This window comes from Penicillium nucicola, assembly GCF_028828085.1.
Source record: "Penicillium nucicola strain IBT 29836 chromosome Unknown utg000010l, whole genome shotgun sequence".
Taxonomy (NCBI): domain Eukaryota; kingdom Fungi; phylum Ascomycota; class Eurotiomycetes; order Eurotiales; family Aspergillaceae; genus Penicillium; species Penicillium nucicola.
In genome coordinates, this window is record NW_026643134.1 from 2,648,904 (window position 1) to 2,672,151 (window position 23,248).

At 47.3% G+C, this 23,248-nt stretch overlaps 12 protein-coding genes across 12 annotated transcripts; 5 read left to right on the forward strand and 7 right to left on the reverse strand.

Moving 5' to 3' along the window:
• Positions 1 to 34: 34 nt before the first annotated feature.
• Positions 35 to 742, reverse strand: N7511_009540 (uncharacterized protein; the record flags this gene model as incomplete). Its single annotated transcript, XM_057131917.1, has 1 exon — positions 35 to 742. The coding sequence occupies one exon, from the start codon at positions 740 to 742 to the stop codon at positions 35 to 37; it is 708 nt and encodes a 235-aa protein (XP_056979905.1).
• A 1,259-nt stretch (positions 743 to 2,001) lies between these two features.
• N7511_009541 (uncharacterized protein) lies at positions 2,002 to 3,034 on the reverse strand (the record flags this gene model as incomplete). The annotated part of the gene is made up of 2 exons (XM_057131918.1): positions 2,002 to 2,487; positions 2,669 to 3,034. The coding sequence occupies 2 exons, from the start codon at positions 3,032 to 3,034 to the stop codon at positions 2,002 to 2,004; spliced, it is 852 nt and encodes a 283-aa protein (XP_056979906.1).
• An 894-nt stretch (positions 3,035 to 3,928) lies between these two features.
• N7511_009542 (uncharacterized protein) lies at positions 3,929 to 5,374 on the forward strand (the record flags this gene model as incomplete). The annotated part of the gene is made up of 2 exons (XM_057131919.1): positions 3,929 to 4,051; positions 4,121 to 5,374. The coding sequence occupies 2 exons, from the start codon at positions 3,929 to 3,931 to the stop codon at positions 5,372 to 5,374; spliced, it is 1,377 nt and encodes a 458-aa protein (XP_056979907.1).
• A 325-nt stretch (positions 5,375 to 5,699) lies between these two features.
• Positions 5,700 to 6,178, forward strand: N7511_009543 (uncharacterized protein; the record flags this gene model as incomplete). The annotated part of the gene is made up of 2 exons (XM_057131920.1): positions 5,700 to 5,869; positions 6,049 to 6,178. 2 exons carry the CDS (start codon positions 5,700 to 5,702, stop codon positions 6,176 to 6,178), a joined length of 300 nt encoding a protein of 99 aa, XP_056979908.1.
• An 884-nt stretch (positions 6,179 to 7,062) lies between these two features.
• Positions 7,063 to 7,470, forward strand: N7511_009544 (uncharacterized protein; the record flags this gene model as incomplete). Its single annotated transcript, XM_057131921.1, has 2 exons — positions 7,063 to 7,241; positions 7,347 to 7,470. 2 exons carry the CDS (start codon positions 7,063 to 7,065, stop codon positions 7,468 to 7,470), a joined length of 303 nt encoding a protein of 100 aa, XP_056979909.1.
• A 1,545-nt stretch (positions 7,471 to 9,015) lies between these two features.
• On the reverse strand, positions 9,016 to 9,762 carry N7511_009545 (uncharacterized protein; the record flags this gene model as incomplete). Its single annotated transcript, XM_057131922.1, has 1 exon — positions 9,016 to 9,762. One exon carries the CDS (start codon positions 9,760 to 9,762, stop codon positions 9,016 to 9,018), a length of 747 nt encoding a protein of 248 aa, XP_056979910.1.
• Positions 9,763 to 10,844: 1,082 nt separating this feature from the next.
• On the forward strand, positions 10,845 to 11,877 carry N7511_009546 (phytanoyl-CoA dioxygenase family protein; the record flags this gene model as incomplete). The annotated part of the gene is made up of 2 exons (XM_057131923.1): positions 10,845 to 10,882; positions 10,938 to 11,877. 2 exons carry the CDS (start codon positions 10,845 to 10,847, stop codon positions 11,875 to 11,877), a joined length of 978 nt encoding a protein of 325 aa, XP_056979911.1.
• Positions 11,878 to 12,477: 600 nt separating this feature from the next.
• N7511_009547 (MFS transporter) lies at positions 12,478 to 14,410 on the reverse strand (the record flags this gene model as incomplete). Its single annotated transcript, XM_057131924.1, has 3 exons — positions 12,478 to 12,760; positions 12,825 to 13,943; positions 14,022 to 14,410. 3 exons carry the CDS (start codon positions 14,408 to 14,410, stop codon positions 12,478 to 12,480), a joined length of 1,791 nt encoding a protein of 596 aa, XP_056979912.1.
• Positions 14,411 to 15,833: 1,423 nt separating this feature from the next.
• Positions 15,834 to 16,941, reverse strand: N7511_009548 (uncharacterized protein; the record flags this gene model as incomplete). The annotated part of the gene is made up of 2 exons (XM_057131925.1): positions 15,834 to 16,760; positions 16,816 to 16,941. The coding sequence occupies 2 exons, from the start codon at positions 16,939 to 16,941 to the stop codon at positions 15,834 to 15,836; spliced, it is 1,053 nt and encodes a 350-aa protein (XP_056979913.1).
• Positions 16,942 to 17,539: 598 nt separating this feature from the next.
• N7511_009549 (putative bZIP transcription factor (MetR)) lies at positions 17,540 to 18,857 on the reverse strand (the record flags this gene model as incomplete). The annotated part of the gene is made up of 2 exons (XM_057131926.1): positions 17,540 to 18,114; positions 18,554 to 18,857. The coding sequence occupies 2 exons, from the start codon at positions 18,855 to 18,857 to the stop codon at positions 17,540 to 17,542; spliced, it is 879 nt and encodes a 292-aa protein (XP_056979914.1).
• A 2,121-nt stretch (positions 18,858 to 20,978) lies between these two features.
• On the reverse strand, positions 20,979 to 21,506 carry N7511_009550 (nuclear transport factor 2 family protein; the record flags this gene model as incomplete). The annotated part of the gene is made up of 2 exons (XM_057131927.1): positions 20,979 to 21,369; positions 21,427 to 21,506. 2 exons carry the CDS (start codon positions 21,504 to 21,506, stop codon positions 20,979 to 20,981), a joined length of 471 nt encoding a protein of 156 aa, XP_056979915.1.
• A 933-nt stretch (positions 21,507 to 22,439) lies between these two features.
• On the forward strand, positions 22,440 to 23,216 carry N7511_009551 (uncharacterized protein; the record flags this gene model as incomplete). The annotated part of the gene is made up of 3 exons (XM_057131928.1): positions 22,440 to 22,735; positions 22,796 to 23,095; positions 23,153 to 23,216. The coding sequence occupies 3 exons, from the start codon at positions 22,440 to 22,442 to the stop codon at positions 23,214 to 23,216; spliced, it is 660 nt and encodes a 219-aa protein (XP_056979916.1).
• Between the last annotated feature and the right edge of the window lie 32 nt (positions 23,217 to 23,248).

A 23,248-nucleotide genomic window follows, 5' to 3' on the forward strand; every position in this document is an offset into this window, starting at 1 on the left:
ACACAGAATGATATATAGAAGTATTATGGCTTGTTCATCTTCCTACAGTCCTGGTCGCATGAAATGCAACACCGGGCCTAATGAGTTGTTGTAGGAACCTGCGGTTGGTACTTCCCCCCAAGCGGCGAACTCTACGCCAACTGCGCGCTGTCACTTGGTCCTGGAACGATTGAGGCCGAGAATGGCTCAAGACCGCACACATCTTGCGATTTGCCAATTGACGAAGCTCGGCCATGGCAGGTGCAAACCGTACCATATTATGCGGGGTCTGGGGTACGTTGTTCAAAGCGTCTTCCAATACCGTATACCAAGAAAAGACCAGTTCGGCAATCTTCATAATAGCATAATCAGGGTTTCCATACGTAGACGCCATCCAGACACGCAGTGTAGGCATGGACAACATATGGTAGAGACATTCGGGAGAGTTTGGCTTTTGACAGCGAACAGCAAAATCCAGATCGGTCTCACCACCGGGCGTATATAGGACATATCCAGGAGGTGGATAGTAATGACAGAACCTCTCGACCAGATCTGGGCGATTCGACTGAATGGCCAGACGCAGCGGTGTGTCCCATGTTAGTCGATTGAAATCTGATGGCCGACGGGCAGCTGCATGCGGCCCCCCGTCTAGGGTTCGGAAGCAATCGAATAGTTTATCTCCATCGAAGGCATAGCAGAGCCTATGCCAGCAGGAATCATAGAGCTGAGCAGCGTTCTCCTCGGCTTGACTAAATAGACGCATTGTGCCGTGTGGCTCAAATAGCGATGTTTACCGATATTCGCGGCAAGGCGTCCGATCGTATCTTTGGGTCGAGCATACTCAATACTCTGGGGTCTGGAATTGGAGAAGAGCGCGCATGCCACAAAACGAAGTCCTCTATCACAGGGGCAGACATACACCACTCACTGAAAACGTGTCGGAAGATCGATATTGCAGGTCCTGCAGGGAAATTTACTATGTTGGCTGGAGGGTGAACATATAAATCATCCCACACGCCATCCGATGGACCAGAGACACTTATCAGCCATTTTATGAGAATTGCAAAATCCTCCGGGGACATGACTTAGGCGCTGCGCTGTTGAATAGCAATGAGGAAAAGGGAACATCCAGTAGTATTGTGGCATACACCCAACGATGCCGCGTTGTCAATGGGAAAGAAATTATAATGACGGATGGCGGTTAAACAATCAAAACAGCGGTCTTGAATAGTTGCTGAGATCAGATCATTGTCTTGAAAAAGTCCTGCTACAGTATTGGCAGGCTCAAAAGCCGTTGGTGATACTGCCTCTCCTAGAGTTCCTGCAACAATTGGCAAGACGCGGGAAACACGGTCTGCTGTATCAAAATTTGGGAATAACTGCAAGGCTTTGTAGACCTTGTTGTTTTTAAACACGGTATGTCCCAAAAATCGAGGGAGTGCGGCATAAATTCTTGGATAGAGACGACGAGTATTCGCAGGATTTTCGAGCAATTTTGCCCTGAAACGGTGAAATTGATGATGATCAATATCTGTGCCATAGAATAATTCGTCCAGAAAGAATCTTTCATCCAGGCCTCGTAAGATCGAGGCAATGCTCCCACTGTTCAGAGCATTCAAGTCCGAGGGAGTGTAGGCCGGTGGTGGCATCGCAGCGTATATCGATATATGAAATTGAATCACGGTAGTAAAGATAGAATGACAAATGAAAAGATGAAATTTTGTTTTAATGGGATATTACATGGGAAATTTTTCGTTATAAAATGATTTTACTTTCAAAAAAAAAAACAGAACAGGTAAAATCAAAGACACTAGACCTCGTAGGAAGTATTCGGAATACACAGAAAATGAAATGAGCTAGAGATTTCAAATGAAAGAAACTCTCTTTCAATGAAAGAGACCACGACTACGGTTAAACAAATGGCAGCCAGACGAGGATAAAAACAAAGAAATATACTGTAAAAATTCTATTAACAAATCAGACGAGCATTACAATTTCACCCTATTCTCTTTCATCAAAGACCTATTCCTCCCCATCTTCAACTTCTAATGCTATCATGCCACGACAAGCTTCTAGGCTGTTGGTGCTGTACAAAACACGAAGCCCATCTTGTTCAAGGTCAGATGATACAGCACAGCGACAAGTGATCCAGGTATGCTCCATAAGCTCGGGTTCGATCTTGGAAAAGTTAACATCGAGGGCCACAGCGCGATATACTCTGAGCGTTCCATTTCCACAATGGAAGACACTATAGCCCAGCTCGGGCGCAAGAGAGCCAGCAGAGGCCTCAATTTGTCCTAGTAACGCTGAAGAAATCAATATAGTCGTTCTTCCAGTTCTGTATGCGAACTCAGGATTGACCATAATGGTCAATTGACTGAGAAGGAAAGCTCCAGGTTCAGCCCCTGCAGGCGGGTTGAGTCCGGAGAGATCTACAGGGGCATCATCCCCCAAGATTATTGGGAGATGGTTTCCTCTAGCACCTGGTACCCGAGCAATGAGTTTGAGCTAATCTCATTGTTAGTGAGATCATAAACAACAAAAAGGCCATTTTGAACACACAGTCAGGGCCAATGTGGACTCGGCAACAGGTGGAGGACTTGCGTAGAATGCACGAAAAGGAATCGGACCAGCTAGGTCTGCCTAGAAAATTTTGAGATAGGAAGCCATTCGGAGGGGGAAAACGTACACCTTCTGTCCACATGGATTGTTGAAATGTATTGGCCCTAGCTCCTCGGTCGATGCAGTCTTCCCATTCAAAGTGTCTCTCGGTATCTTTGACACCTTGGACCCAGTATGAAACAGCCCATGACTTCCAATCCAACTGCGCCTGAGCCTGAGACGCTCTATAGCCCGCAATAATTGCGTCGACATTCATCAATTGTCCTGGATTCTCCTTGGTCTGTTGAAGGTATTGTTGAACTAGTCCAAGGCATTCAAGACGTCGATAAACGTTCCAACTATGAGTTGTATTCGCTTGAAGTTGAGCCTTCTCAGCTCTCGCAGTTTCAATGTCCCTCCTAATCTGTGGATCAACCTGTAGTCGTCCGTCCATGTTGAATTCTGCAGAATTTACTGAAATTATGATTCTGAATGTGGGAAGTTGCTGCAATGAGGGTAAGTGGATGGGTGAGATATTTTTCTCGGAGCTCAATTCTCAGGTTTCTGGGAGCAACAACTTCCAGAGCAAGCAAAGCGTAACTGACTTTTCTCTGTCTGGTACACGACAGATTCTTTGTCTAGTATCTGTGCTCAAAGCCACAATATGTGAAGTGGTAATTGGTTCTTTCAATTAACCAAGTATGTGATCGTGTTTCTTTGTTTGTTCATTCATGGATATGATAACAGAATTCCTGTATGCTCAAGTGAGGCGCGGGGCAGGGGATGGCAGAAATGTATACCAAAGTACTCGTTGTATCGGATTGCACCTGTGTCTCACGCGATTTGGGGTATAGTGTCTGTCAATAAGTAGAATCTCAGAATTTCGTATAGGTGGTCTCTTTGAAAATCGGTTTTCCCTGCCATCAGCAAGATGAAGTATATTTGATCGACTGCAAGGATAAGGTGAAACTAGGATATAAGCATAAAAAAGCATAAATTGTATAAAGTGTGCACGTTGCTGGACCGAGGCAGCTGACAAAGAAAGGGGGTCCAGGTTTACAGATTTCCCACGGTAGGCTATTACGGCCGTCAGCTCAAAACTTATTCGCCCCCCTCCCCACCGCTTTTTTGACAAGCTGGAACCTTGACCCGGTACGAGCAGAATGAGTTTTGAACTAGTGGCCGCAATCGGCTGCCATATCCTCGCGATCGTCTGCTAGGGTGAAAGCTGCAGAACCTTGGTTTCTAACGAACATCACTTGATTCTTCAGTCCCATGAGTAGACCGACTCTCGATCTGACATGAGTTCTATAACCCATCTTTTATCTTGATCATAATACTGTCAAGCATGGAAAACAACCCACCCCGCAAAAAGGTCGCCGTCGTTGGCACGGGAATGGCAGGGCTCATAATTGCCTATATCCTCAAAAATGATCATCGTCAGAGATTTGAAGTGGAGGTGTTCGAAAAGGTGACACCATCTTTGTGGGACATGGGCAGCGCCTAGCGCGAACAATAGCTAACTTGACCATATCAACAGCAAGACAAACTTTCCCTTGATTCAGCTTCACACACCATCTCAACCCAGGGTGGCGACGGCGAAAACCAGGAACGTCTTGATCTTCCCATGCGCGCTATTGCCGACGGCTACTACGAAAATTTAAAACGAATGTACGATTACTTCGGCATCACATACGGTTCGCGTCGGTTTATTTACTCCCTGTCGACGTTACCCAAGGACTTGCACGAACAAGTCAACCCGTACTACGTCCATTCCTCGAACAACCACCAAATACCTCCTCTGCGTCCCGAAGGCCTGTCATGGACTAGATGGCTGGTGGAGACATGCTATTTGGCTGTTTGCTATTATTGGTTCACTGCTTGCTGTTTCTTCGTCACACCTAGGACAGTTGAGTCGTTTGGCGCGGAGGAATCTCTGCGTCAATACGTCGAGAGGATTTATTTGCCATGGTATTATGTCAAGCACTATTTACTGCCGATGATGTCAAGTGTTACGACCTGCTCCCACGATGCGTTATTGGAATTCCCTGCTATTGATGTGGTCGACTACGAGAGGAAGACGTTCCGCAAAACACACTACACTGTTACCGGTGGCGTCCAGCGTGTCGAAAAAGAGCTTTCTCGGGGTATGAGGAATCGGCTTGCTACCAAGGTCACGTCTGTCGAGAATATCGGCACAGAAGTGAAAGTCTCTTGGACAAACACCCTCGACGGCCAAAATGATTCGAAATTGTTTGACCATGTGATTCTTGCCGTGACACCGGATGTCATTGGCGCAATCTTCGAACCCCTCCGGAGTGCGGTGGCAGCTGTTCCTACAACCACGGTGCAGATCGTTATCCACCGCGACTTTTCTAAGATCATTGATTGCAGCAAGTCTCTGTGGAGGCAGATTGCATCGAATAGATCTGACTCAGCACCTCAGCCATTCCATATCTGCTCGAGCGCCGAAGCAACTGAAGCAACACACGAACACCCATCAGCTTATCTTATTACCAACTACCCTATTGCCCCAATCGACCCTGAGAAGGTTGTACATACCGCCACCCTCACTCGCGTTCTGCGATCACCCACCAGCAGACAGATTGTCAATAACATCTTTGGGAAAAGGGTCGTGGGCCAGGAAAAGAGCCAGCTGTGGCAAAACGGGGATGGAAATGTCTGGCTGGTTGGCAGCTGGTGCTGGGATGGTATGGTCCTCCTCGAGGGCTGTGTTGGCTCCGCTATAAGGGTGGCAAATGCACTTGGTGTTCAAGTGCCATGGATGCAATAGCTCATTTGAAAGCATCTTTTACATTTACGAGATTCTATGAGTACATATTTCGGATTCCGGGATCACATAATTATTGATATACATTTCATTTACAACGAGAACAGTCACACTTCACTATAACACAAATTTTCAATCATATACGCATTTCATCGGCTACGGACTCAGTAGTGGCCAACTAACCCTGAGCTGCTTTGGTCAACCGCTTTTTGTTTCCTTTGTAAAGTACTACAGCTTCAGACCTAGAATCCTAAGCAAACAAGGTGGATGATTACGAGGCTGCATGGTAGCGGGCACTATTTTATCAAGTCAGAAAACTGAAGCTACTATGACCCCGTCGACAACTTACGCAAATCGGATCACCGAGATGATTGGATATCGGCGGGCAGGTATTAAGCGGTCCACAACAGCCTGGCAGAGGACCACTGGAAACACAGGTGAAGCCAGCGGGACACTGAGTTCCACTATTAGTATGTGCTACCCCCTGTGGCGCGGATGGTAAGAACTCACGCATATGTTTGACTGAGCACAGAAGGGTTGGCTCGGAGGACATCTGATACAGCTGCCAGCGACACAACCTCCACCCCCAGGACCAGAGCTGCACTATAGAGAAAGTCAAGTAAGTATTCCCATGCTGCGCTAAACGGGATACAGCAACAAAGACAAGGGTTTCGCAGCTTACACTCTTGGAACATGATCCACAATGATTCGGATCAGAGAGTAGATCAGTGCACTTTCCATCACAACAAGAAGACAATAACCCAGTACACGGAGCAGCACCGCAAGAACCACAATGCTGCGTACTAGTAGCCAAATCCGTACAGACACCATCACAACAGCCAGGCGTAGTACCACCACATGGAAGCGCCAAACAGGAACCACAATGATTGGCATCGGAGTTAAGATCAACACATGTACCCGAACAGCAAGAAGGCTTGACCCCAATACAAGGACTCGCCGAGCATGAGCCGCAATGGTTGACGCTGGTCGCTAGATCCGTACAGGATCCACCACAGCATGCTGGCCGGATACCCAAACATGGCAGAGACAGACAGGAACCACAGTGCGCTATATCTAAGCTGAGATCTGTACATGTTCCACCGCAACAGGCGGGCTGAACGCCTTGACAATTTCCTGAGCAGGTGCCGCAGTGGTTGGGGTCTGAGAGTAGATTCGCACATGTGCCAGAGCAGCAGACGGATCCTACCCCGATGCATGGAGGTGCGTTGCAGGATCCGCAATGCAGAATATCTGTGCTGAGATCTGTGCAGATGCTCGAACAACAGGCTGGGGTGTTACCTGCGCATTTACTTCCACATAGTCCACAATTGTTTGGGTCGGTAGCGGTGTTGGCGCAATTACCGCTGCAGCAGGTTGGTTGGTTTGCTTGACACTGGAAGACAGTCATTAGATCCTTGCGATACGATCAACTCGCAGATTTACTTACGGCCACGCCACAAGTTCCACAGTTGAGAGTGCTGATAGCGAGGTCTGTACATTGACCGCCACAGCAACCTGGGCGTTGCCCTAGACATGGTAGGGCTAGACAAGAGCCGCAGTGAAGCGGGTCGTTGAGCAGATCCGCACACTGACCGGCACAGCATGCTCGGAGTGCCCCTGAGCACTATCCGACGAAAGGTACATGTTAAAATGGTGACTCCGGTCCGTGAATATAGCAATAGACTTACACCATGGTTGCAAGATCCGCAGTTATTAGGATTGGTGGCAAGGTCAGCACATGCTCCCGAGCAGCAAGTTGGTCGGAGCCCAAGACAAGGCAGGGCTCCACAAGCACCACAGTTAAGAATATCGTTGCTGAGGTCTTTACAGGAACCGGAGCAACAGGCGGGCTGTACTCCATTGCACTGAGGTTTATCTTAGCATGGAAAGTCCTACTGAATGTTCAATAAACTCACTAGGTTACTGCATGATCCACAGTTCAATGGTGAGATCGCTAAATCAGTACATGCTCCAGAGCAGCAGCCGGGTTGTTGGCCAACACAGCGCGGGTTATTACAGCTACCACAGTGGGCAGGATCACTCATAAGATCGGAGCAAGCCCCAGCGCAGCAAGCTGGGACTTGACCTGTGCACTATGAAATCGAATAAATGTGATTTAGCAACGTAATTGACACCTGAGAAGCCTGGACTTATTTACTTACAGTCTTGCTACATGCACCGCAGCTGGAAGGATTGACGTTGAGATCAGTACACTTCCCAGCGCAGCAGGCTGGTTGTATTCCGGTGCACTGGTTGGATGTTTGGCTCGTCAATGACCTTGAAGTAGAAGAATGAATATAAAATGAAGGTCGAAGCTTACAGATGGGGCTGAGCAAGATCCACAAGCATTAACATCCGAGCTCAGATCTGCACAAGCTCCGTTACAGCAGGCTGGCGCTGAGCCTAAAATGCACTAAAGGAATTGGATTATTGTAAGGCTTCAATCCGAATCTTTTTGGAAAGATCGTCACTCACAGCGGCACCGCATGATCCACAATTACCTGTGTTTGAGGTTGTATCTGTGCACAGAAAGAAGCAACATGCCAATCCAGGTGCGCACTAAGGAAGTAATATGAGTTAAGTTCCCGCTCAACTATGTCACAGCAATCCCTCCAGCCTACCTGTGGTATCCAAGGAACACAGTATGTGGCATTGTGTTGTGGGTTGGGAGCTTCAAGGGAAGTGATGTTGGTTGCGTTCACGGGACCAGCATTAGCACAATCGTGAAAAGTGAGTGACGTCCCTGAGAAAGTCAGACAAATATCCCGTGCAACAAATATCAGAATGAGCTCTGACCTAAAAGCAGAAGGACAAATGGAAAGAGAACTGGAAACATTGTTACAGATGGCGACATCCAACAACCTTGGAATGAATGATGGCTATCTTGTAAGCAAATCGAGATAGTGGTGTTTAAACGCTCTGTGAACAGTATATTCAAAAGTATGTTTCATGAATTCAACAGGCTTATATCGCGCAATTGACACGAGATCATGCCTCATATAAGCTGGAAGTGGTGTGTGCGAGAGCGAAGCCTATAGATCTGGGCCTCTTTCATTGCGGTTGTGCTACCCACTTTCATATTGAAGTTCATAAAAGCACGGTATATTTGGCATTGAAGCAAGCCGGAACATGATTACTTTGCAATGACAGGCGAATTCACAGCGTTAGTGTCAGAAACAGCGCTATTGACCATTATTTCATATACTCTTGTAGTCAACAGGCCATCTCGTATATGTCACAATAAATATTTGACAAGCAAGCTAAATCCCCGATCAATCCAGCTCAAACACCGCGAAGCATCTATTCCACATTCATTATACCAAGACAAATGTGACAGTAACAGCTGAGTTATGAATGTGTGACCCGATTTGGAGACCGAACCTTAACCCAAAAGGCCGTTGTGCAACCCGCGAAACCCGGCTGAGTTCATTTTTCGTAGCGAGCTCTATGAGACAGACCTTGGCAGTTGCTGAAAATATTCACTGTCTTCTTACTGTTATTATCCTTTAAGATATTGGACTAAGTGATGCGATATTGACTGGACCCACGCAGGCTAAACAACAACAGGATTGAATTGAAAGTCTTACTCACCTTGACGAAGAAATGTGGTCTTTGCCTTTCTAGCACAAATTACTCACAATCAACTATCCCGACAGCCAAAATTTCCTGCTCCACAACGCCATCCAGATTCGCTCCATGAAGAAACCGACTTCCGGATTAACAGCCCCCTTCCCAGCGGTGGAAAACTGGTCCAAGCACTTCTTAAAGAAATCTTTAGGATACTGCCTGATTGCCTCTCGTCTCACAGCAAAAACAGCACCATGTAAAACCCTAACCGCAGCCGGATGATCCACGCCGAACATAATTTTCCAAAAAGTCGCCATGTCATAAGGAGCATAGGTCAATGATTTGAGCTGAGCTGGCGTAACCCAATACGACTCGTCGGGAGAAGACCAATTGATCTTGTTCCATTCAGCAAGGTCATGAAGGAGGTCATGGTTATATATCGTGACTGGATCGTACTCCGGCTCTGGGGTCTGCAGAGCCTGTTCCACGAGCTCTTGCATGGAATTTGTTACTGGTCCGATCATATCAAATGGCGCTGCTTGGGAGAAAATGATGATTGGCTCCAACGTATCGTAGTGGGAGTAAATATGGTGGCAGTAGGTTTGCCCCTCGCGGCCGGAGTTAGGCAGTTGTTCGTAGAGGCGGAATGAATCGTGCGGGACGTTGTCTTCGGATTGGGTTATGTTGGATTTGACATATAGGTATGAGTTTGATGCCACTTCCGCCCAAGGATCGAGGGGCTCATTATATCGAGCGACAACTATTCCAAGAGAGCTTGGGGAGGGAAGCCACGCTGGGCTGGATGTCAAGCTGAGACCAGTCATTTGTAATTTGGAAATAACCAGAAGCAGTGGGATAAGTAAGGAATATACGAAAAGGCTGTTTGTAAATTCCCAGTTCGAATCTAGAGTATTTATATTATCAAAGGTTCCCAAATGCACTCACTTCATGATGTTGACGATAAGTATGGATAGATCAGCACTAGCCAGCCACCAGGTTATCAGATTCTTGGAATATAGGTTACACTGCAGCAAGCTCCTTGCAGAGGCAGCATAGAACCAAAATCCCCAGTAGTCCTAATAGCCTCATAGGTCATACGGATAAAGGCGTGTTGAAGTCAACACTAGACCGCGCAAAAGTTACTGCGTTGGCTTTGTTCTGTCCGTGGCTGATCTCTAGGGAGTACTTGATGCCACTGCAAAGAGTTTTCGGAAATAAGTTGTACTTGCTTTTTGAATAAATTCAGAAGCGAGAGATCTATATGATCACCTCGCCCTTGAAATAAATATACATCTTGGGGACCACGCGACACTATATACTGGCCCATCAGTATACCCAAGATAGGAAAGTATACTTTTAAAAGAATATAGAGCCCGGACTGGCATTAACTATACACTATGCTTCCACAGCGTGTAATTGTTCTTATCAACCAACTCATTCCATTTTCCATAGTTTTCCCTTGGACGTCCCGTGAAAATTGACCTAGGAACGAGATGTTTAGAATATCATCCACCATATGTTTTGGTAGCAAAGTAAGTTTGCACGATTTACAGACTCAAAATTGCAGAATAAAATATGAATGCAGTTAGCAAAGCAAATTAGCTCCTGCATAAGATGAATCTGATTGGTCGACCTAGCTAAATTTGGAAATGGCTAAAGGCGGGGCGTTAATGAGGTGCTTTGCGTAATTGACACGACATAAGAGGCGCAAGTATCGGCTAATCTCCGGATCAGAGGTGCGGAGGTGTGGCTTCGCTATACGAGATGTAATCCCCAAGTTCATTCATGCTTCCATAACCAAGAACGCCATCTGAACGAGTACCTATAATCAAAATATAGCCACATTTTCATCTGTTGCTGGCAGATACCCTGAAACATCGCTGCTTAGCAAGAGACTGCCGTCAAGATGACTATCTTACAAGCCCAGTCCGCATTGTTGGAAAGGTCTGCCAACGTCCAAATGACTATCTATTAATGAGTCCATACTTATATTCCAAAGTCTCCCAGAAAAAAAGACGAACGACTGGCGCGACGATTTCCACGCGAATGGCTACGTCGTAATCAAAGGCGCGATTTCGGAGGACCGCGCAAAGGCCTACCAACAGGAAGCCTTCAGCTGGCTCAAATCCTTTGGCACAGAGCTTGATATCAACAATCCCGACACATGGAGAAAGGAAAACCTACCGATCCAATCGAAGATCAACTCCTTTCCGAACTATGCAGTGATGCACGAGAAGTTCTTCTGGGAAGCACGACAAGAGCCCGGAGTGCTCGAGGCATTTTCCAAGCTTTGGGGAACCGATGAACTATTGGTCAGCTTTGATAGTCTGAATATTACATTCCCCAACCGCAAAGATATTCCGCCACCGGCTGCCTGGCAGCATGTTGACCAAAGTCCTTTCCGAAAGGGCCTGCACTGTGCCCAGGGGATTATCAATCTCTCTCACGCCGGCCCTGAAGACGGGGGATTGATTGTTTACCCTGGATCTCATAAACTGTTTGAACGATTCTTCGAAACCCAAACTGACAAAGACACCTGGAGTAAGAAAGATTTATACTTGTTCAATGATGCCCAGTTGGACTGGTATGGCATCCAGCCTTACAAGGTCTGCGCTGAGCCGGGCGATCTCATATTGTGGGATAGTCGTCTCATCCACTATGGAGCCGAACCGACGGAGAAGAGTGATGTGATTCGCACTGTTATCTATGCGTCTTATACGCCGGCTAGCTTTGCTTCCAAGGAAGCCCTGGCCACGAAGGCGGAGATTTTCAAGCAGTGGGGTGGGACCACTCACTGGCCGCATGACAATATTGTACCTAGAGAAAAAAGGGCTTTTAGAGAGGATGGTACTCCGGATCCTAGGAACCGTGAGGAGCCGTTGAACAAGCCTGAGTTGACTGACCAGTTGCTGAAGTTGGCTGGCGTAATGCCCTATTGATCTTACCAAGTCTACCATGCTTTTCAAAGAATGATACAATTTGCTTAAATCGAACGATCTCCGCTCCTGCTTCTTTTTATTAGAACATTAATTTTTCTGAATTCTTCACTCGCCCTTGTTCCAAGCTCAACTCAGTTCCTGACTACGACGATCATGTAGTACGTGCGACAGGAATCTAACGCATATTTTAGTCAGAAAATAATGAACACAATGTCCATTGCATGATATAGCGTCAAGTTTTGCAAAATAATTGAATGGCAAAAGACCATCGCCTTTGGCTTCGAATGGGTCATAACGTTTTAGGGAAGAAAATGCTAAGCTTCAGGCCGTTCCCGTACCCGGAGTCCGGGAAACGGCCCCACTACAGCCGTTCCGTTCGTGCCAGAACGTGGCCTGGGGTTACGTTCCTGCAGATAATCTATGAGATACAGGGTAGGGACTGGGGTGTATGTAATAAAACAAGCAAAAAACTTTATGATATAGGTCCAAAATGCTGAAAGTCGCTGTAAACTTCACTTTTGACATTAAAATTACGACTCCCTAAGTGGGAATGCGGAATGCAAGTATATACATGTACACGTGCAAAATAACGTGATATGTTCAACGCTGAACAGTTTCTTGGGCAATAGCTTCGCCCTCATCCTCAGCGGCGTGTGATTCCTGCACAGCCTCATAGAAGGGTGCGAACTTGCTCTTCATTCTCAGTTTCTTGCCGAAGAATAAGAATGCGATTGGGATTGGGACGAGGACGGCTGCAACAGCTCCGAGGAGGGTGGATGCGTATTGAATGCCCATACCTTCGAACATTTGGCGGGAGAAAAGGGGGAAGGCGGCTGCGACCATGGAACGACAGAATGTGTTTGCTGCGATGGCGGAGGCGGCACTGTTTGTTTTTGTTAGACTTGGATTCGATATCAGGCTGGGAAAGATGAAAGAATTGAACTTACAACATGAGGTATGTGTCAATCAGGTAGTTGAATAGTTGGATGAAAATGATCAAGAGACCGAATCCAGTGAATAGACCACTCAATGTGGGAACGATCCAGTGGATGGTACCGCTGAAGCCAGTCCAGCCGAACCAGAAGAGACCAGCGGCGAAGAGAGCTCCACCGGCGATTACTGGTGGAAGACGCCACTCGGGAATGGGGACACCGCCGTTCGAATCCAATTTTCTGTTGTATCCTCTGCTGGCCCAGATAACGTAGGCAGCCGCGATCAACAGGCCCACCACCATTCCGAAGAGGGGCAAACCTGCAACACCAGGGTTCATGCCATATACACCCTGGAAAACAAGGGTGTAGGCTGTCAAGAAACAGTAGAGCAAGCCGTAAATGAAACTGAGATAGATGGTAACAGCCAGAATCAATGGCTCCCCTAGAAGCAGCCGAAGGGGACGAGAGAAGTTGTTCACGATTAGTTCTCGAAGATCAACTTCAATTTCTTCTTGCTTGGCGTGAATTCCCCAGTTCTTGGTTCGGCGACGCAGTTCCGCAGCCTTGGACACAAGAACAACAGGAGGATATGATTCATGCAGGAAGAAGAGATTGACAACGAAGGCAGCGTATCCCATAATTGCGGGGATATAGGCGGTCCAGCGCCAGCCAAGGTAGGACATGTTGATGAATCCTCCGATAAAGTTCGCAACCAGGGGTCCGAGGAAGACGGTAGAAGAGAAGAAAGCAATAGCGACACCACGTTGACGGTTATTCCAGATATCCGAGAAAACGGCCGCGACAACAGCCAAGGGACTACTGCCAAAGATACCAGCAAAGAAACGACAGATCATGATTGTTTGGACATCCTTTGCGACTGCGACTGCGGTGTTGAAGATACCGAAGCCAAGCATACCAATAATGATGGGAAGACGACGGCCTTTCAATTCGGATAGAGGAGCCCACATCAACGGCCCCGAGGCATAACCGGCAATGTAAAGGGAGCTGGAGAGCGTAGCTGTTACCAGACCGACATCGAATTGGCTGGCAACGGCTTTAGAGGACGAACTGAAGATGGCGGAGTCGAATGTGGAACAGATACTGGTGAAGGCGAGCATAGCACTAATGTAGGCTCTATCAATCACGAATTGTCAGCACTGTCCATATGCAATAGCATATATGCGCTAAGAAAAGCTTGGATGATCAACTTACTTTCTCCGCAATGGCCAGTTCAAAGGATAGATAGGGTCCTCGGGCCCATCGAATTCCACCACATACTCTTCACGGTCAGGAAGAGCTGGTGGATACGGTTTACCCGCACCAAAAGCGGGGAGTGGAGTAAGCGACTGTCGCGACTTGAGACTCTCACCGACCGTGAGCGCATGCTGAGTGCGCTGGGTCTCAGTCCTGCTCAGTGCGCGCGAAACACCAGTCCGGTGGCGTTCCAGGTCGAGCTCAGTATTGCGCGATTGCAGCCTGTGCACCTGTGGGTCATATTCGAAAGAGCTGCTCGAGCCTGAGGAGGTCGAGCTGGAGGTTTGAGGCCTCTCGACTTCTGCCGATGATCGCTTCTCGCTCGAGTCAGGCAAATGATCGGCCATACTGCCTATATTGACCGCTTTGCCGATCCGGTGGCACGTTGTAGATTCGCCGATCTGACGGTGCTGTTTGAGGTCTGGAGGGAATACGACTGCACGTTTTCTGAGGAGGTTTCAAGGTACCAGGGGATTATGAAAATAGTTTTTTTTACCCACAGAGCGCGGGCCAATCTATTTATTGAAGGCCGAAAGCATCAGTTCCGAATATCCGTTTTGGACCCACTCATGACCGGCTTCAATATTGGAGGCCGACTGCCGGTACTTTGCTCTGAATGTAACGTGGCTTAGAAATGTTTATGGGGCATGTAATGAGCCAGGCGCAATGCTATAGCGTATGACATTTGATTATTATCGGCTACATTGCATATTTTACAAGCCATGCTCGTATAGTGGCAAATCGAGATTTTTTGGTGCTCTCAGGCAACAAAAGCTTGGCATAAGCTCTGAGGTGGTGACGTCACCGTGAGCCATGTGTCGGACATGTGCTTGAATGTCCTGCATAGCATAACCAGTTGATGGTCTTGCATCAGGCTTACCGTACTGCACATTTTGGAATCCTGGAGAACAATCAATCGTGAAGAGGATTTATTCCATGGCCCACTTAGACCACCTGATGTATTAAATAGTGCCGAAAGGATAGGCAGCCATAAATTCTGTAACAGGCTTTCTAATAGTGGGTTTGGAGGTGAGATGAATAAACATGAAAGTACCCTGGGATAACTCTAGTATCTCTGGCTGAAGAGGAGACATTGTGACCAGACTGAGTTGCGAACGTCTATGTACATGCATAAAGCTGCCGATTACTCCGTACTGTCTGGAACGAGCGGGTTGGAGCCCAATTGTGGGGAACTTTCTCAAGGGCCCTCCTGATATTGAAACGGCCCCGTAATTTGATTCCCTCGAGAGTGTTTTCTATGCTACCTTTGATGGACTCGGTTTTGATGAGTACAGCCAGATTACCAGCTAGGTTGTCCCTCAATTCGAGACACTATACATAGATCAGAAGCCAATAATGAATAAAGGCTTAGAGGTCAATTTGATGAGGTGAGATTTCAAAATATTACGAGAATGCAAAAGCAATCAGACGGCTAGGCAAAGGATTCTCGGTCGAACACGACAGTAGACTACCATAGACAAGCAGTTAATTATCGTCGTCGATCCAAATCTGCGCAAGCCGACCTGTACCTGGTCAGGGCCAGAACACCATCCACTAGGTGCTGTCATGGCCCATGCCCCAAAGCAAAGACCATTTCCCACGTACTCCAGATTAATTTAGATGTTTACAGTGCACATGCCCAGATGATCTCATTTAGCCTATTATCTAACTAACCCACTTACGCCGAATTAGACAGACCCCAAAATAACATTCATAAACACACCCCCATAAAGCCCCAATGAAACCATGCACAATGCCCCATCCAAACCCCTATTCCTCACTCTTCCCACCCCTAGCAACAACAATAACACCTCTAACAATATCCCCCCTCGCCCACCAAGCAAACATCCTCCTCGCAACATTAAACTTCCCCATCTTCAACCCAAACGGCACGCCCTCCTCAACCCGCCGCTGAATAAAATCCGCCAACCCCCGAAAACAAAACTTCGTCACATCCCTAATCTCAATCTGCGAACGATCATACCCAGCCAGAACAAGCATGTCCACATAATCACTCCTAGAAACCAGGTTCCCGAACGGCGTATTCGTCAACCAACACAGGACCCTCAATAGCAGTTTCTGATGCCAGGGAATATCATCCGCGATGATGAGATCGAAGGCCATTAGGTTTGCGTTTAGATTTGTTCGCGCGTATGTGAGTAGTGGGAGGCGGGTTGGTCGGAAATGATACATTGTGTCTAGGGCCAGGAGCCAGGTTGAGGAGGTGGGTGCTGGCAAGGCTGTTTCGAGGGTGTTGATGGATTGTTTCAGGTCGCCTGTCCAGCAATTGGGGGTTCCGGCGTCGGAGCAGAATATTTCTGCTTGGATGTTTCGGTCTGGGGTTTGGTGTTGGAGGTCGTGGAGACGGTTGGAGCCGTATCTTGCTTGGGTTTGTTCGAGTGTAATTCCGATGTAGGATTTTAGGGTTGGGAATGGTGGTGGTGGTTGGTGTTCTGTCTCTGTTCGAGATCCTGATTGTCGACGACGTAGACTTTGTTCTGATGTTTGTGGATCTGGGGGTTGAGAGCTTTCTGGGGTGGGAGAAGCCCTGAGAGTCTTGAATAGGTATAGTGATTGATCACCGCATCCACAACCCACATCGAGGATTTGAATAGATGATGCTTTCTCTTTTGATAGGGCTGTTGTGACAACTTGCTCTAGTAGGGCTTCGCATGCTGTTGGGAAGTCATTTGTGTGCTAGAATTTATATGTTAATGCTCAATTTCGACGTCGCTAGAATGGTGGTGCAGACTACCTCCCAATACCCTATGTTCATCCACATTGACTGCGGCGGGAGTTGGATGTTGAGGACGGCATGGTCGAGTCCATAGAGCTTTGCTGGGGCCTTTTGGAAGGCTTTTCTCAGGAAATCTAGCATAATCCCTCGTTTTGTTTCAAGAAACTCTCCAAAAATATGAAGGGGTAGGTGCACTTGTGTCGGTGTTATGGCGGAAATATGAATGAAGTTGATGTTCAGTGGAGCTTTGCGGCTGACCGTGCCAAGCTTTCCAAGGTTCTAGGCATTTGTATTTAGTCACACTGCCAATGTTGTGGGTTTACAAACGTTAGTCTCTGATCTAGAAGAGCTAATGTGGAGACTGTGTTTGTTATTACGAGATATTTATGCTAGAAGATCATTAGGTCGGTCGAGATGTATGGGGAAAGAATAAAATGTGGGTTAAAGGTGCAGATAGCCGGATCTATTCAGGAAAACTGCTTCTAAGTATCATCACGCGTCCACCCCCCCCTCGACCTGCAGATGATATCTGAAGTAGCTCTGGCTGCTGGAAGAAAAAAAGAGAACCAAGCGGCTGTAAACACTATAAACAAGAAAGCAAAGGCAGTGGCCTGGGTGAACCAAATCACCCTGCAGTCACCACCAGGAGCAGCAGAGTAGCCAGGGCAATCAATGAAGACAGGGGTTTCGTTTTTTTTATGTTTTGACCTTTTTTTCTTGTTTAAGTAGTTGAGATGCTTTAAGCAAAGGTTCCCACTCCGTGCTTCAGGTCGGAAGTACTTGAAGCATCAGGCTTCTGTGACGCAAGGAACTTCTTGAACATGTCGGAGATATCCTGCTCAGTCTGCTCATCCGTGCCGTTCTTCTCCATGATCAGACCACGGAGCCAGTGGTTCTCCAGCTCGAGCTGGGATACACGGGATGCAAGGATGTCGTTCTTGTCGGTAGTTTCCTTGACGGTCTGCTCAAGAGCGGCCTCACGCTGCTTCTTCTTCACACGGAAACGGGCACTAGCAGCGGTGTTGCGGCGGCGCTTGTCCTCCTCGGCCATGTTGCGAGATGCCTCCTCGGCACTCTCTTGGGTTGACTTCTGCGAGTTCTTACGCTTAGGCGTAGCCGGAGTAGGAGGAGACATCACACTCGATGGTGGAGCCGGAACGACCTTCTTGGGAGGGCTGATTGGCGCAGGCTGAATGGGGGCTTGGTTGGCAGGCGCGTTAGGGACCGAAGGAACCCCCGTGAAAGGCGCATTGTGCATGGGTTGCACATTCTGGCCATTGAGCCCGGGTTGGTACTCGGGCATACCCAGACCTTCTGCGAGACATCGTTAGCATTCATTCAAATTCCACATCGCGTTCCGTCCCGAATTGGTTGGAGTCGCTCCCGATCACGTGAGATGGCGCAATAGCGGGGATTGTTCACACCAGCCACGGCAATCTCACTGGGCAAGAAATCCCTGCAGGGAGATGCAAAGCATCGAATTTGAAGGGTCCAAGCTGAATGGCGTATAAGGCGATCGTGAACTTCGGAGCGCATGAAGCGCCCAAAATCCAGAAGGCAAAACCATAGACCAGAATCATGAGAATGACGAGATCAAGGCAACCAATGACATATCCAAATATTAGGCATAGTTCTCGTGAACTTGACCGTATAAGGCTCGTGGTGATGGTGTGATCAGAGGAATATATGCAGCTTGCACTCCAACTACCCAACCAGGAACGCGAACACATGCACCAAATTCAGCCACACTTACCATTCAAGAAATCCAAGAACTTCATATCCGCATTTCGCGCCGCTTGGTCGGGGACCACATCCTGGGGCTTGGCATCGTCGACCGAGTCGAAGTTGGGCAGGCCGTTGGGAAGACCAAAGTCGGTGAACTTGTCGAAATCAAAGAACTCAGTGTTGGTGAACAGAGCAAGCTCCTCGTCGAGAGTGAACGAGTTCTGCTGGCGCTGTTGCTGCTGCAGGGCCTGGTCATAAGGCGAGGGAATCGCGTTCAGGTCATCGATGTACTGCGAGAAGTTGGGCGCGCGACGCCCATTGTAGCTGGCCATTTTGCTTGAAGCGTCCTATCAGTTATGGCCACTGCCAGGGACTGATCTCTAGATATCGATGAACAATGTGGGAATGCGCGTTGCGCAGGCGGCGAGCCGTGACTCAAATCCGAATGCGGCTCGGTGTGCTCGAGAGGAAAGTCGTGGTCGTCGCGAGGTGGCGAGATGTAGAGGCGATTCCGAATACGAATCGCACGATGGGATGGATGAACTGGAGATGGAATATGGAGAGAAGAGAGTATTAGCAGTTGGGGCCACAAGTGGGTTTTTTCTTTGAAATCAGTGGGGGGGCCCGGAGGGGTGTGGGTGATGATTAATCCCCGATTTGCCTCCGAACAATGACCTTCTACTGTCGTCACGTCGATTGTAGCATTCGGTTGGAACTCGTATAAATTGTTCTATTTCCATCTTAGTTCATCTACTACCCCATTCTATCCCTCTCACCTATCCCCAGTGAAAGGGTTGTACTCTTGTGCGAGTCTCGGATGCCATGCCGGTGGCCGAGGATCGGAGCCCACTTTAAATCAGGGTTCCACGTTCACAGGTTAATCCCCAAATCAGGGCAATTGCAGAGCCAAGCAATACAGTATGCATGGCCAGATGAGCTCAGATGCCGCAATAATTACGCTGTTCCTATAGGATTATTGACCTCTGCTATACGGTATTCTCAATGACTTGGAATATTCAGCGACAAGCGCGGCCACCGAAAACGAACGGCCGAAACGGACCGCAACGGGCGCACAGGGCCCCGCATTTCTAAGCACGGGGTTTGTAAGCAACTCCTCGTTCTCCCGAGCTTCTTCCGAACACCAAGTTCTCTCTACAGTAGACGTATTATGGTAGAGCATGAAATCTAACTGTCCCTGATTTCTGATCTATACACATCCCTGCTAAATATGCTATAGAGCTTGGACTCTTCGAAGGCACGGACTCCGATCGGCGTTCGTTACATGAGATCCTAAAGGGGTTTAGTGCATGTCCTTATTGGACAAGGACGATCCCGATGTCGCTCTGGACTATAACTTCATGCTATAAGCACACCTTTGCCAATAAGCCCGAATCAGCTTAAGACATAATATCTCTACAGTAGAGGCTTAGTCTATATGATTCAATATTGAGCCATTCTACTTTCATTGAAGGCCAATCCGCTGATAGACCTTCGCATCACCAACCGTATACCAATCATCCCCGCGGTTCTCGCTATACATCACGGACCCGGCGCGTGCTTTGATTGACTGACTGTGCGGCTATTTTTCAGCTCACTATAACTTGTGGCCCACCGTAGAAATTTGTGCCGCAGTCAATAAGTCCAATGTCGGTTGATAAATGGGCTCTCCGACTTCTCTTAAGAGTTCTTCGACTTCGGTCTGCCGATCTGATGCAAGTTTTGTGGAGTTCTCTTTTAGAGGTTTGCTAAAAACTACTACAATGATACTGTTGGCTGGTGTCATTAGCAGCTTGACCATTGCCTTATTTCCCTTCCAACCCGTGATATGTCACGGGTTCAAATCCCGATTGCTCGTTAAATTTACGTCAGCGCCGCGATGGGCTTGGATAAAAGTTGGCCAGTAGTAATCTGAAACCAAATGTTTGAATATCTAACTAAGAATGTTCTGAATGTGTTCCTGAGTATGGGGGTTTTCGCACCGTGGTCTGTAAAACCAGGATGGGATAAGGACTAAGAAAGAGCGTAGTGATCTATATCGCCCGTTAAGATGTTGCACAATTTGATAAAGAGGTAAATTCAATGGCGGGGATTTCTCTACTATGAGCCATTCGGTTGGACTTCATATTTGATAGTGATGGGGATCGGTGATTAATAGCCTCGAATAATTCGTCGGGGCATTTCAAAGGCATAGGGCGTAAGTTTTCGCCCAATCCGATTGGCGACTACGTGATTTCTGAGTAGATGGTACTTGCTGCTACAGATACTGACGGAATATCGTCCACTTCCCCAATGTTGCATTTGTATTGTTGCTGCTTTTTGCCTTTTTTTTTGATATAAATCAATTACTCCGGTCCTAAAATACCAAGGAGTAACTGCTTTAATTAACGTTTCAAGTCATCGAAAAGCAAAATACTGCCCAACATCCTACCATAAAAAGTAAAAGCATATTAAGATCACCAATGTTCAGGGCCAATCTTAACGTCATTTACATCAACACCATCCACAAACCATCGCCCAGTCCCATCTCCATTGGGACCCAGGATAAGGTCATTTCCAGACATCATCCTCTTTTCCATTTTGCCATCCTTGTCGAAAGTCCAATCCTCCAACCCGTAGCATCGCGTCCACTTGTCTCCATTCTCCGAATCCTGGTACTCATACCAGAATTGCACTGCAATCCGATTATCGGTAAACGAGAAAAGCTCCTTTCGCAATTTATAGGATTTCTCTTTTTTCCATTTGGCTGTGAGGAATTTCACAATGTCATCGGTACCTCTGAGGAATGAGGTGCGGTTACGCCAGATGCTCTCAGCTGTATAGGCTTTGGCAATTGCCTCTGGGTTTCTATGATATATTAGATTAGGACTATCAATGACGTTTGGTGTGCTTGAAAGTACTAACTGAGTGTTCCACAAATTTTGAGCAGCTTTGACTTTGCTTGTTGCTGTTTCGAATGTGAAGGGTGGCGTAATTGATGCCATGCTGTCTGCTATAGGCGAAGGTAATTGGGATTAGCTGCAGTATGGTTAGGAAGAAGAATGAAGAATTGAATGACTCAATTTTCTTCTCAGTGAGAATCAAGAGCTAAGGAACTAGTGGGCATACGTGGTGGTCAGCCTTGCAGGGGGTTGTCGTCAAACATACCCCGCCACCCTTCGGCCCCGAACGCCAAATAACACCGATTGGTAAATTTCCTACGACCATCGTATTCCTTTTAACGCGGTGATTCATAAGATGTGGTTTTCAATAATAGTTCGAGTGATTCATCAAGTGGTTCTTTTAGATTTCCAATCGCTACTTTATTTCATACATTTCTCAGACGATACCTGCTCAGCTAAGAGGCCAAGGGGAATATATAGTTTCTATTATCCCTTTATCCGTATAAAATTAGTATTCGTATCACGCCTGACATCACACGGCAACATGTGTGAAGCGCATGCCCGGGTTGTAAATCTCATTCAGTGCAAATGGACAAAGAAGGCAATAGCACGTTTTAGTTTTTCTGGTAATTCTAACTAAAGTCTATGTGAAGTGGTTTAATTTAACCAAACTAGTGGACCGTGTACTATATATGAACTATGAGTCTGGCATGTGTCATATCGATCAAATAATTTGAAGGCAATATGCAGCATAGAGCATCAGAGGTAAGACATACTACATAGGGAAAGCTCTCCGGCTTGTGCTCCGCTAAAGCACTGTACAAAGCGGTTCATACATAAAATTCAACTCGAGTAAACCAATTGTGCTAACCATCCCATCGGGTATGCGAAAATATAATTACGACGAACCAGCTTTAACCGGTTTGTCGGGACAGTCTCATCTGCCGGAATATCATTGCCCGGGATGGATATTTGCTTCCACAGGAACTGTCAAACTCGAAGTCCCACCTCGGCAGGTAGCAGTGATTGGGGGCCATGGCTCCTACAAAGTTCACAGATCAAACAACCCACGTCACAATATCCTTCCTACCACCAACACCGTCTTCCAAAACACGACGTCCGAATACCAAAACCACCTCCATCTCAATAATGGCACAGAAAAGCTCATACTCCGTATCCAACCCCCCGTCTCGATCTTTAGCAGAGAAGTCAGCCAGCAGAGGTGACACAAGCAGTCGGAATACAGAAAGCCTCCACGGAGAGAGCAACGAACTGCTATCCAACCTCTCCGGCAAAGAATGGGTCCAACTTGGCATCGATTTTGTGTTGTCGTGAGTATTTCGTGTTCCACTCTGGAATTTGTGATTTCATAGCTTACAGATCCGGTTCAGTTTAGAACAGCCATGCTTATACCGTAACCAGAACAATCAGCCGACTGGTTACCGGTCATCAATAGAAAGCAAGGCCCGGCAGAACGTTCCCACGACACTGAATTCCGACGTTCGATGGGAAACTACTGTGGAAGTTTTTCACAGGCTCCTTGAAATGGCTCGTGGTTTAGACTTGGATGGTTATATCACCCCTGTGCAGGCTTGGAATCGGATTAAAAATCATGAGAAATTCGAACGGATGACGCGCGGCAAGCTGGGCCGGTTGGAAATTTCTATGAGACCTCATATCAAGTGTCAAGGGTATGTGAATAGGTTTTTGATTACTGCTTTATTTTTGTGTTTGCTGATGACCTGCAGATTTGCCGCAATTATGGAAGAGCCCATTTTTGAGATTTTGTTAAATCAGGTTCTTCATCAATGAACGCAGTTTATTGGTACCTGACCACTGCTCAG